The sequence below is a fragment of the Leptopilina boulardi genome, unplaced genomic scaffold, assembly GCF_019393585.1.
Source record: "Leptopilina boulardi isolate dan_hultmark-lab unplaced genomic scaffold, ZJU_Lbou_2.1 LbouV2_312, whole genome shotgun sequence".
NCBI classification, from domain to species: domain Eukaryota; kingdom Metazoa; phylum Arthropoda; class Insecta; order Hymenoptera; family Figitidae; genus Leptopilina; species Leptopilina boulardi.
In genome coordinates, this window is record NW_026137877.1 from 123,455 (window position 1) to 136,949 (window position 13,495).

Below are 13,495 nucleotides of genomic sequence, written 5' to 3' on the forward strand. Positions count from 1 at the left end.
CTTGGGAAAATTATATATATATATACCGTTTGCACACACGTATCTTTCTCTCTCTCTCTCTCTCTCTCTCTCGTTACTCTCCGATGCATAGAATTTTACAATAGGCGCGAAAGAAATACTTCCATGGCATTCGTATATATTCTCTGAGAGAAAGAGACATTGACATAAGTAATGTTCTTTAGGATTTCCCACGTGTCACTGCTCTCATTTTGTCTTGACTCTTTTTTACGATCTTTCTTTTCATGCGACGTTATTGAGACAAGTGGCTTTTAAAACGAGTAAAAAAAAAAAGTTCATTTAATGCTAAATTTGGTGATAAAACTGAATAGGTATAACAGACGCATTTTTAGGTCACATTTATTAGAGATAGAAAAAAAAATTTATTTGATTCAAATATAATCAATTCACAGAAAGCTATAAGGTATTAAAATAATAAGCGTTGCAGCTTATTTTAATGCCTTTTAATTTTCTGTGTTATACTTGAGTATTAACAAATAAATATTTATACTTGAACATATTATTATCCCATAAAAGAATCATTGTATTTTTAGATAATTTTTATTTGGTAGAATTCTTAAAATGTCGAATTTTTGTTTATCCAAAATTGCAAATTGCCGAACAAATAATAATCCACAGAAAGATTTTAGGCGCGATTTTTAAAATCCACTCAATCACAATTTTTTTGACAACTATATAAAATTGGCGAATTTTAAATATCGCGTCAAAATCGATTGTTTATTTGGCCCCATTTGTAATTTTGGACAATTAAAAATTTCGGCGTTTTAAGAATTTGATCAAATAAAAATTATTTAAAAATTCTTCAAAAAAAAAAAAAAAAATAGGAAATTCTGACAAATGTTAATTCGAAAAATGAAAATTCGTCTAAAAAAATATTATTGTATATCTAATAAAATTGTAAAAAAAATGAAAATTCTAATTAATGCTTTTTATGGAATAATCATGCGCCCCCCCCCATTTAATTTTTATTTGAACTAATAATTTCTGTATTTGCAACAAATACACAGAAAATTAAAAGGCATTAAAATAATAAGCGTTGCAGCTTAATTTTAATGCCTTTTAATTTTATGTGTACCATTTAATTGACTTAAATAAAAATTATTTGATACAAATAAATATTTATTTAATAATCGTCAAGTAATTGATTATTTGAATTAAAATTTTGGACCATAAGACAAAACAAAAGGTTGAATTCAACAATAATTTTAGCTTAACAAAATTTTTCATAAATTTGTACAATTCAAATTTGTCTTTTTACGCAATATTTTCAAAATTTTTTGAAAAATTTTATCGAAACTTATAATATTATTTTTTCCACGCGATTAGAGTTTGGAATATATTATATTTTTATATTTGATAAGTATAGAAAAGTTTGTGTAAAGTCAAATACAAAGTAAATACTGATGTTGAGTATTGATCCGAGAAATAGGCGGCATTGAACGTGACCATGTAAGGAAACCCTTGTATTGTATGAGACATTATTTGAAACGCGCAAAGTGGTAATATACAAGATATACCTATTGTCTCTATGTTCACGCATAATGTATTATAAATATGTCCTAGAGATTAGCGGCATATTTTTTTTTCCCCATCATACCTTTTATAGTAAAAAAAAAAAAAAATAAATTTTTCTATATAATGCAATTTATAATAAAAGATTTCATAAATTCTTTTTTTTTTTTAAATTGGCAAAAAATTTTTCTCGAATATTTTATTTCAGTATCGTTTTGAGAAATTTTATTTCGTTTTATTAGATCAGCAAACGGGAGAGACAGAAGTTTTGAAAAGATATTTTCATAGTCGCGCGCGCGTGTAGGAAAACTATTTGCCTTCTTTTTTTTTTTTTTCTAGAAAAAACTCGAGAAATTTTCTCAATATTATATTTTTTTTATATATATAACTTTTGTACCGTTTCTTAAATCAGTTAAAACAAGTTTCAGCTTACGTGTTCAAAAGAACAGTTAATGAAAGCTGTTTCAGCAGTGTGAAGCTTTTTTAATATGAAGCCCCCCTTCCACTTTCCTCGAAAGAGAGAGAGAGAGAGAGACGAGATTGTCGCTCCTGATTCTGTGGCAAACAATTACTGGGAAGTTGGCCGAGTTTTTCCCCCGCAGAAATTACTCTTTAACTCGAGAGAGTATAGAGGAACAATTTCATTTGTTTGCTCGTTACGTTCGCTATTTCTCGACGACGACTTTTCCGAAAGACGAATAAGGGAAAATAAATAATTGTCATTCCCTCTACAATTATTGCTGTTTCGTAAAATAATTTTTTTTTTTTTCCCCTCCAATGTTTTCTGCGTTTCTTGCAATTTTTTTTCCCCCACAAGATTAATGAATGTCCCGTTTTACTTTGCCAAGAGTATTTCTTTTCTCTTCAATAAATTACTGATTTTTAAAAACTGATTAATTTTTTTCTTTTCAGTTTTTTTTTCAAATTTTAAATAAAAAATAATCTAAAAGAAATGATAATTTGCAAAAGAGCACTTATGATAAGGTTTTTATATTAAAAAAATGTAAATATATAAGAAAAGTATAATATGATAAAAAAAAAAAAAGTTTTGTACCTTAGAGAATTTCATCATGTGGAGTGTTCCATCTTGCATTTTAATATAAAATCAACCTTCATGAGAAACGATCTATATAGTACCAATTTTTTTTTTTCTTCTTTTTTCAGGAGATGTAATCGGTCAGCGTTTTCTTGGAAACGAGAGTCACGTGGAACACTTCAAACTCCTGGAGCGAGCAGCCACTTTCATCCTGATCGGCGCCAGGTGAATATATTCGAAATTTTCTTATTTCCCGCATCTATACGATCAACCAATTTCCAACCGAAACTTTTCAATTGGATGAATTTTCTGGAATGCAAATTTCAAATTTGAAAAAATTTAACTTTAATAAAAAAAAATAAAATTAAAAATTTTTAACTTTTTTTAAAATAATTTTTTCGATTTTATTAGAAAAAAGAAATACGAAATTAAAAACTAAAAATTTAAATGAGTCGTTTTTAATATATAGTGGTATATAAAAGCTTTTATATAAAATTAAATGACATCATCCCTTGTGGAAGTTATTTATGTCTTTGAATTTCAATTCAACATGAAAAAAAAAAAAAAAACAATTTCGCTTGTCTTGTACGGGTCAAAAAACATATATATGAAACGATTGACGTGTACGCTACTTGTTGCTGAACTCGAATGAAAGGTATGAGTTTACCTTCGCATATACTGATCCTAAGGTGAACGTGCTTAACTTATTGATTTTCGTTTAAATGACTACCGAAAGTACACCCACTAAACTATTATATATTAACCGTGCTTAAAAAGTCACTGCTTTAAAGATTTTCCTGACAATTTCATTAAAAAAAAAATTTTTTTTTTTACATATTCTATTATATTTAATTACAAATTTAATGAATAAATAAAAATAATTAATTATACTAAATAAATAATAAATAAGTAATAAATAAATAATAAATAAATAATAAACTATTAATAATAAATAAATTATAATATTAAAATAGTTCCTATAATAAAGAATTTGATAAAAAAAAATATTTTTTTCATTTTTTAATAACGGAGTAATTAAAAAAAAATGATTAAAACAATTTTTGTGTAATTCAGAAGATTTGACAAGTTTTTAGATAAAATAAATGTTAAAATTTTTTTATGAATAAAAAGAAGTCTTTTATACGAATATAGAATATGCCTTCTGTGTTGTTATCGGACCGCGAGTCGTATAGACAGCATTTAAAGAGGCAAAGTTTACAACTTAATAAAAGACGACCATATACGATTTCTCCTTCGACGACGGGAGTTTTGGAGTCGACTTACCTTTCGGAAAGTACTTCCCAGCAGACTTCTTCCGGTATAAAAACTTTTGCGTTACAAAATTGTGAACATACATTGACGGAGCATGCCTATTAAAGACTTTAATACCATTTTATTATTATATATATATATGGATAATAATAATATAGAAAAACTGCATTCCAACGACAAAACAAGTCACTTTGAATTTTCCAAATAATACACTGAAAAAAAAATTTATTTGATTGGAATAAATTTTTATCTGATTTAAATAAAAAATTTTACTTACGCCAAATAAGTATAGGATATAGTAGGCTGTGAGAAAAATATACGTTTATTTAACTTAAATATATTATATTTGGTTTAAATAAAACATTTATCTGAGTGTACTTATCATTATCAACCAAACCATTATCAAATCAATATTTACCTGAACAAAATGAATATTTATTTGAAACAAATAAATTTTATTCGGATCAAATAATTTTTATTTGTATTAAATAAATTGTATTTTAATCAAATAATTTTTTATTTGTACTAAATAAATTGTATTCAAACCAAATAATTTTTATTCGAAATAATTATAATTTTTATTTGAATTCAATAAATTCTATTGGAACTTGATAAATATTTACTTGAACCAAATGAATATTTATATGTGGACCAAATAATTTTTTATTTGAACCAAATAAATTCTATTCGAACCAAATAAATATTTACTTGAACCAAATGAATATTTATATGTGGACCAAATAATTTTTTATTTGAACCAAATAAATTCTATTCGAACCAAATAAATATTTACTTGAACCAAATGAATATTTATATGTGGACCAAATAATTTTTTATTTGAACCAAATAAATTCTATTCGAACCAAATAAATATTTACTTGAACCAAATAATTTTTATTTGAATTAAATAAATTATATTTGAACAAATAATTTTCTGTAATTGAAACAAATATAATCTCAAATAATAATTATTTGATAAAAATAAATATTTATTTGATAATATTTCAAGTAATCGAGTATTTGAATCAAATAAATTTTTTTTTTTAAATGTATAAAAAAAAAACAAATACTTAAATTATTTTTAAATAAAATATTTGTAAATTTTCTCTTTTTCAGGAACATTATCTACAACATAAGTCTACACGACCTGACAGAAATTGTTGATCAAGTAAGTTGAAAAAAAATTTTCTTTTTTTTTGACAAGTATAATTTTAATCAAGATCCCTTTGGGTAAAGTAGTAATAAGGGCATTTATCATTCTCTTTAAATATATATATATATATAAAATCTCTTATATATTTTCTCGGGAAGAAATTTCGCGGTTCAATCGATTCAGCCCTCAAGGGGTTTGTTAATGACGGAAAATAAGACCGATCGCTGAACTAAGCACATCTCTGATAAGTTTTCTCGTCGATAAAGTCGACTCGAAAAACTCGGACATTTCTCGATAACGTCAGAACATGTAACTCTCTCTCTCTCACACACATATATAGATATCTTTGAAATTCACAGAAATTCCATTCTGGTAAACCTGGCGGAATTAAAGTTCCACTGGTAAATAAAAAAAAAAAAAAAACTTGCCTCAACATATAAAGTCACAAGAGACTGGAAAAACTGTTGTGTGATAGCAGTGATTTATGCTCTCGTAATTTTTTTCAAAATGTTTTTTAATTCTATAATAATATTTTATGCTAAAAATTTTTAGTACTCATGTGGTCGAAAAATATATAAATTATTTGATATTTCTTTTTTTAACAACAAAATTTCGAATAATTATGAAAAAAAAAAAATTTCGCATAAAAATTAGCTTTAATTTGACCTATAAAAAATAATTTTCGATTTCAATTTTTTCCCTTGCATTTTTGCAGTTGTCATCATTAAATATCACAAATAATTAAACGAAAATACGATCTTCTGCGTCATTATTCTTCTACTCGTTATATCGAGAGCAAAAGAGATCGTTAGGGAATATCTCCAAAAAAAAAAATAATAATCTTTAACGGCAAAATCTTTAAATTGATTTTCAAATACTATATCTATATAGAGCTCTTTTATGACTAATGTAAATACTAATTTCTTTTTCAAAAGAAAAATGTTAGGAAATTTTTTTTTTTTTCCACAGTCATGAAAAGAAAATTCATTTTTTAAAAGAAAAGAAACCATTTATTTCAATTAAAATAGTGAAGAAGTTCTCGTTCTGTTTTTGAAGTAGAGATATTCACTTCAAGTTTTTTCGAGTATAAAATTTCCACTTCAAATATAAAGTCAGGTTTTTTTTTTTACTCTTCAATGAAAAATCATATACTCTTTCATATTTTAATAAAAAAATCCAAATTCTTTTATATTTAATTGAGAGATAATTAATTTTTAAAAACTTTTTTTCTTTTTTTCTCTAAATGGAAAATTGAAATGGTTTAAAATATCAAACAATCATGATAAAATTGCCGTCCGCATAAGTTCGAGTTTGATATTATTTTATAAAAGGCAAAAAATAAAAAAAAATCTTTCCCATTTTTCCTCATCTAACAATCAAACGCACTCGTTTTTCAAAGAGCGCAGTTTTTCGTTTATATAAAAAAAAACAAAAGAAAAAAACTATAAATGAAACCATTTCATTGTGAAATATTCTCATAATATAAAAATTTTTATTTTATCATAGAGAGGAAAAATTATTTCTCTATAAATTTAATTTGCGCGCAGTCTTTTTGTTTATATTTTTAAAAACATGCTTTGAAAAATAATAAATATGGAATTGACATATATATATATATATATGAGAGAAAGAGAGAGAGATTGGAATTAAATTTAACAGAAAAAAGAAAGTAATTCAATAGGTTTAAATCTGCACATACACACATATATCGGCTTTAGTAAAAGTTTGGCAGCGCGATTAAATATCCACCACGGTGTCAGCTATTGAGGGATTTCCCAAGGGAAATTGGGCACCGATCGATTGACTTTTTCTTTGGGATAAAAACGTCAAGTTTCACTATGTGTGTGTGTGTGTAAAAAGAGAGGGCAAAACACTACTATTTCATTCTAAAGGTCACACTTTATCCTTGTCGGTGAAAAGTGGTGCTTACTTGGATAAAAAGAAGTCAAACGTCATACATGGTAAAAAAAAAAACCCCCAAGGTAAATTTGTTCACTGCGCTGAGTGTTTATGTTTTCTGAAAGTTACATTTAAAAATACGAAACAAGATCTCTTTGCCACTGGAAAATTGCGAGCGCACATTCCACTTTTATCTCTCAGCCCCTTTATGTATAAATTTATACAAACATACTCATTTGCTTCTTTTTTCCCAAAAAAAAAAAAAATAGTTTCGGTGAATTTTCTCCTAACTTTGTAGTTTTGATCTTCTAAACAAAAAATGTAAATTTTTAATCTGTCTCAATTTTTGGAAAAATCGGAATAGAAATTAAAAAATTTTACTTTCTGTATAAAATTAATTCTTTCATTTGTTGCAATTTTTGCAAAAAATTATTTCTCAATTTTTCTTTTCTTGTCAAAAAGAAAATATTTTATAGTGTAAAAGTAAATAAGAATTATAGGAAAGTATTTTCTTTTTTTTTCTTTTTTTTTTTTTTAATAAACTTGAAAATAACATTTTGATTCAATTTCGCGTGTGAGTCAATATCAGAAATGTTTTCTCAAAAACTTTAGTAACTTGAAAAAATATTTGCTTTTTCGTATTTGAGATACTTATTCTTTTTTCTCAATTGTTTTCCCAAGAATCAAAGAAAATTGTTTTTCCCTTTAAGTAAAGTGATAAATAAAAAAGCAATCGTCGCTTAAACAAAACTATTTTCTTTTTACAAAATAACTATACTGAAAAACAAAAAAATTTATTTTGATAAACAAATAATTTTTATTCAAACCAAATACATTTTATTTTGAACCAAATAATTTTTATTTCAATTATAAGTAAATTTTATTTAAACTAAATAATTATTATTTGTTACAAATAATTTTTATTCGTTACAAATAATTTTTATTCGTTTCAAATAATATTTATTTGAATTAAATAAATTTTTTATTCGAACCAAATAAATATTTACCTGAACAAAATTAAATATTTATTTGAATCAAATAATTTTTATTCGAACTAAATAAATTTTATTCGGATCAAATAATTTTTATTTGTATTAAATAAATTGTATTTTAACCAAATAATTTTTTATTTGTATCAAATAAATTGTATTCGAACCAAATAATTTTTATTCGAAATAATTAATTTTTATTTGAATTCAATAAATTCTATTCGAACCAGATAAATATTTACTTGAACCAAATGAATATTTATATTTGGACTAAATAATTTTTATTCGAAACAAAAAATTTTTATTTGTATTAAATAAATTTGTATTTTAACCAAATAATTTTTATTCGAAATAATTAATTTTTATTTGAATTCAATAAATTCTATTCGAACTAGATAAATATTTACTTGAACCAAATGAATATTTATATGTGGACCAAATAATTTTTTATTTGAACCAAATAAATTCTATTCGAACCAAATAAATATTTACTTGTACCAAATGAATATTTATTTGGACCAACTAAAATTGTATTCGAACCAAATAATTTTTATTTGAAATAAATAATTTTTATTTGAATTCAATAAATTCTATTCGAACTAGATAAATATTTACTTGAACCAAATGAATATTTATATTTGGACTGAATAATTTTTTTTTTGAACCAAATAAGTTATATTCGATCCAAATAATTTTTATTCGAAACAAATAATTTTTGTTTGTATTAAATAAATTTGTATTTTAACCAAATAATTTTTATTCGAAATAATTAATTTCTATTTGAATTCAATAAATTCTATTCGAACTAGATAAATATTTACTTGAACCAAATGAATCTTTATATGTGGACCAAATAATTTTTTATTTGAACCAAATAAATTCAATTCGAACCAAATAAATATTTACTTGTACCAAATGAATATTTATTTGGACCAACTAGAATTGTATTCGAACCAAATAATTTTTATTTGAAATAAATAATTTTTATTTGAATTCAATAAATTCTATTCGAATTAGATAAATATTTACTTGAACCAAATGAATATTTATATTTGGACTGAATAATTTTTTTTTGAACCAAATAAATTCTATTCGAACCAAATAAATATTTACTTGTACCAAATGAATATTTATTTGGACCAACTAAAATTGTATTCGAACCAAAATAATTTTTATTTGAATTAAATAAATTGTATTGGAACGAAATAAATTTGTATTTGAACAAAATAATTTTTATTCGAATCAAATAATTATTTACTTGAACGAAATAATTTTTGAAATTAAATAATTGAATTAAATAAACTTTATTTAAACCAATAATTTCTGTATTTAAATTTACCATTTACCATTGACTCAATAATTCTTTGGTCAGAGTGAATATTTATTTGAAATCAAGTATAATTATTTGAATAAAATAAATTCAGTGTTTGTTTTCTTTTTTTAAAATAACTAAAAAATTACTGTTTTTTAGCATTTTTTTTTTTTTTTCTTTTTTTTCTAATAAATTGTAAAGTCAATTGAGAAAATTTTCTGAGAAATGACAAGAAAATAAACGATGATAGTAGGAGAGTGAAAGAGAGAGAGAGAGAGAGAAATCATGGAAAATGGATTGGGTTATGGAAATATGGCAGGAGGAATTTTTTCGTGAAAAGGGAAAAAAATTGAAAAAGTAGATGTGATTCATATACGTGAAGATATAACATAATCTGAGATGACAAATCGGTTGATGGCATTGTCACGCTCAGTTCTTATCTTTTCACAAGAAAGAGAGAGAGAGAGAGAGAGAGAGAGAAGTATAAGATCGTAGACTTTTCAAGAAGAAGGATTGCAAAGGTGCCAGAATGTCTGGATGCTGCTTTGAATGGCGAATAGTCAAGGACTTTTTGCAAATCGATACAGAAGGAATGACGGGTTAAGCGGGGGCTGAAACTTGACAGGATTTGATCTTGGAAACTCCTAACGGATGCTGTCTGTCGTATCTCGGGATAAAAGCGCAATATATATATATATATATAAGCCGCAAAGATTGCTTTTTACACGCGGTTAGAAAGTGAATGACCGGTCAGAGACGCCTCTCACCGCAAATACTTTAACCAATAGGCTTCAATATAATTATATTTAAGATTGAATTTTCTATTGGTCAATATTCTTAACAGTTGCTATGGGTGCTATTTAAAGTTAAGAAAGCATTTCTCTTTTTTGTCATGCAAAAAAAAAAATTGTATCATGACGATTTTCTATTGGTGCAAAACTATATATGCTTCCTCGCTATATAAGTCCCTTGGAACGTCGCAGAGAAAATGAATTCTTTTCAATTTTTTAATTGGTGAAAAAAATAAATAAATTCTAAAATTTTCTTATTGAAAAAAAAATTTACCGCTAATGTTTTTAGCAGGATGTTGTTTTTTTTTTTTTAGCGTGAAGGCTAACGAACCAAAAGCGCGCACACTTTGGCGCTTTTAGTTGCCTTCGAGAATGTTGGGTGATAACTTTTACGAGACGTTAATGAGGGAATAATAAAATGTTTTATGTCGCAAAAAAAAGCGTCGCATCTCGGGCCACTTCACCTCTCTTTCTTTTTTTTTTTTTTTTTTTTTTAAAGTGAAGATTGACAATATCGCGTCGTATGTTTATGACAAGCGCTCTTTTGATTTCCTCCTAAAGTATTATATGTTCTGGAATTTATGACGAGATAGAGAAAAGGGATTGCTCGCACATATTTTCTCAAGAATCACATATCTCTCTCTCTCTCTCTTTCTCTTATGTGTAAATCGTTGAAACAAATCCATCACTTTTGAAAAATTATATTCTTATAAAAATTTGTCTTAATAAAATATAATCTTAAAAAAATAATGAATAATAAAAATAATAAAATAATAATATAATTTAATAAAATATCTTAAATAAAAAAAGGTTAATTAGAATAAAAATCAATTAATCAAATGTTGATTTTATATAATAGTGGGGCCAATTAAACATGAACGGTATACATTGCAGTCAAGGATTTTTTTTTTATAAATTTTGCGTAATAGCCTTGCTTAAATTACATCCCGTCGTAAATGATTCGTTAACCTCGCTTCACTTCATTATTTCCGGTCTCAGTAGGCGCACGTTCTTGTCTGCCTAATTAGCATATACTCTGCGCAAACACAATGATCCTATTCTTTGTCTTATGAAACTTTTTTTTATGTACATAGTCGAAAATTTTGATAGTAACCAAGAGATTCACATCTTTAATTAATTGATCGTGTTGATTAATTAGAGTGTTTTTCCTTTTAAATACACAATTCCTAAAAAAAAACAAATTTTTAATTTAATTAAGTAAATTAAATTTTTTTTTTATTTTCTATAATTTTTATATATAATTGTTATATATAATATATTATATATGTAAATTATGTATACATTATCTATGTTGAAATTTTGATTTTAGTCAATTTTCATCTTTTCAAGTATATACATATGATGCCAGGGAGTAATTATATGTCAATCATAATTAAAATATGCCAATAATTAACGTATTTCTATTGTCTCTGACCACATTCCGTTTAAATTGCTTTTCCAACGTAATTAAAAAAAAAAAAAAAAAATATGTGTGTGAAAAATATTTTATGAATTTTCACCGGTACATTCATTTTTGTATTATTATTTTCAAAGATTACTCCTGTAACTGTTCTTTTCTCTCATTATAAACGTACCTTGCAATCTTTTTCAATTTTCCGGTTACAATGATCTTAAATTGCTTTAAACTAGACCATTAACCGTTGTAATTCAATTCTACTGTTTCTTAATTATGAAAAAAAAAAAAAAAATGGTTACATCACACTTTTTTTAATCAAAAATTTTTTTTTTTTCTTAATTGGTTTATTCATATAGTATTTATTCTCCCTCTTGGCCATAAATAAAAAGATGAAAAAAGTTAGTTCCATTAGTAAAATTAAAATATATATATATATATATACCCAATCAAAAATTTACTAATGGCGCAGTACTAACTATTGGTTTGAACTAACCAAAAAATTGGGTAAATATAAAAAAATGGTACATTTGGTTCAAACATATCTTTTTTCTGAGTGTTGGTTCAAGTAAATATTTATTTGATAATAGTCAAGTAATCGAGTATATTTGAATCAAATAAATTTTTTTTCAATACACTAGCTGCCCAATCAAAAATTTACTAATGTCGCAGTACTGGCTCAGTACTGGCACCCAGTATTGGCGCCAGAGTTGGCGTAACTTTGGGATGATAATATTTTACCAGTATTGGCTGCCAGAGTTGACACCAGTACTGGTAACCACTACTGGTTCAATTCTGGCTGAGTACTGGTAGTTTTGTAATTTATTGTATACGAAAAGAAAGCTTTAAATGTAACAGAAATAAGTTTCACTGCAATAGTGAAATCTCTGCTCCAGGTAATACTTTTTTCTTAGGAAAAAGTGAGTAAAATTTTTAGTAACCGAACACAAATTAAATATTAATTAAATTAGTCAACTAACTAATTAATATTTTATTATATATAAAATCAAAAACACCAAGAATTTTTATTCTTTATTAAGTATAATATATATATTGCAAATTATTATTTTAAAAAATCAAAAAATAAATATAAAAATATGTTTATTATAAAACCAAAGCTTTTATAATATATACTCTCTAAATCTGAATTAGTAAAAATGTTTACTAATTTGAATTAGTGACTCACTTTTTGCTTCTGAATTAGTTAAATTTTACTAATTGTTAGTAAAAGTTACTAATAATTAGTAAAATTTTACTAATTCAGAAGCAAAAAGTGAATCACTAATTCCAATCTGGAAAATATTTTTACTAATTCAGATTTAGAGAGTAAAAACAGTTGAGTAAAAATAAAAATGTTTTTTAATTTTTAACAAGTGTTGTCAAGAAAATTTTAAAGGCATTAAAATAAGCTGCAACGCTTATTTTAATACCTTATAATTTTCTGTGTAACTCTGGTATAATACTGAAATTTTTGGTTGGGTATAAAGGAATATTTTTGAAAAAAAAAATTGTATAGGATTTGAAGTATATTTTTTAATTTATTCAGAAAATAATTTCGGTAAAAGAGTTTTTGATTTCTTTCTAGATATGGTAAAATTTTAATTGGTTTCGTGGTCAAGTAGCGAGACAATAAAACCCATCTAAGGTATATATAAATTTGATTTCGCAAACGTGAATATAATGTTTTGCAATGTAAGTAAGTTCTGTATCTGCAATCCGACGTACATTAATTGAAGGGCACATTAAGCTTGGATTCTAGAGGTGTAGTAAATTAACATATAGCCGCACCAAAGGCACAATACCAATGTATTACTCCGAATTTAATTGATATTAGATTACAGCCATACGTCGCTTCCTCTGAATCGTAAACCTCAGATATATACAGCATATATATATATATATACATATATTGAAAATGATATTTAGAAATCGTAATAACACACAAAAAAAATTATTTATTATCAAATAAATAATTACTTAAACGAAAATAATTTTTATTTAAATTAAATAGAAATTTTATTTAAATCAATATAATTTCGTGAAATAAATACCATTTAATTGATTCAAATATAATATTGAATTTCAAATCAAATATTATT

At 25.0% G+C, this 13,495-nt stretch overlaps 1 protein-coding gene across 3 annotated transcripts in view; it reads left to right on the forward strand.

Annotated features, from left to right (window-relative positions):
• The window catches only part of LOC127283856 (semaphorin-1A-like), a 167,347-nt gene that overhangs the window by 81,051 nt on the left and 72,801 nt on the right, over positions 1–13,495 (forward strand). For all 3 annotated transcript variants that reach the window (XM_051308958.1, XM_051308959.1, XM_051308961.1), the window contains exons 2-3: positions 2,695–2,791; positions 4,955–5,006. In XM_051308958.1, coding sequence (XP_051164915.1) covers positions 2,695–2,791; positions 4,955–5,006 — 149 coding nt within the window. The remainder of the gene's footprint in view (positions 1–2,694; positions 2,792–4,954; positions 5,007–13,495) is intronic.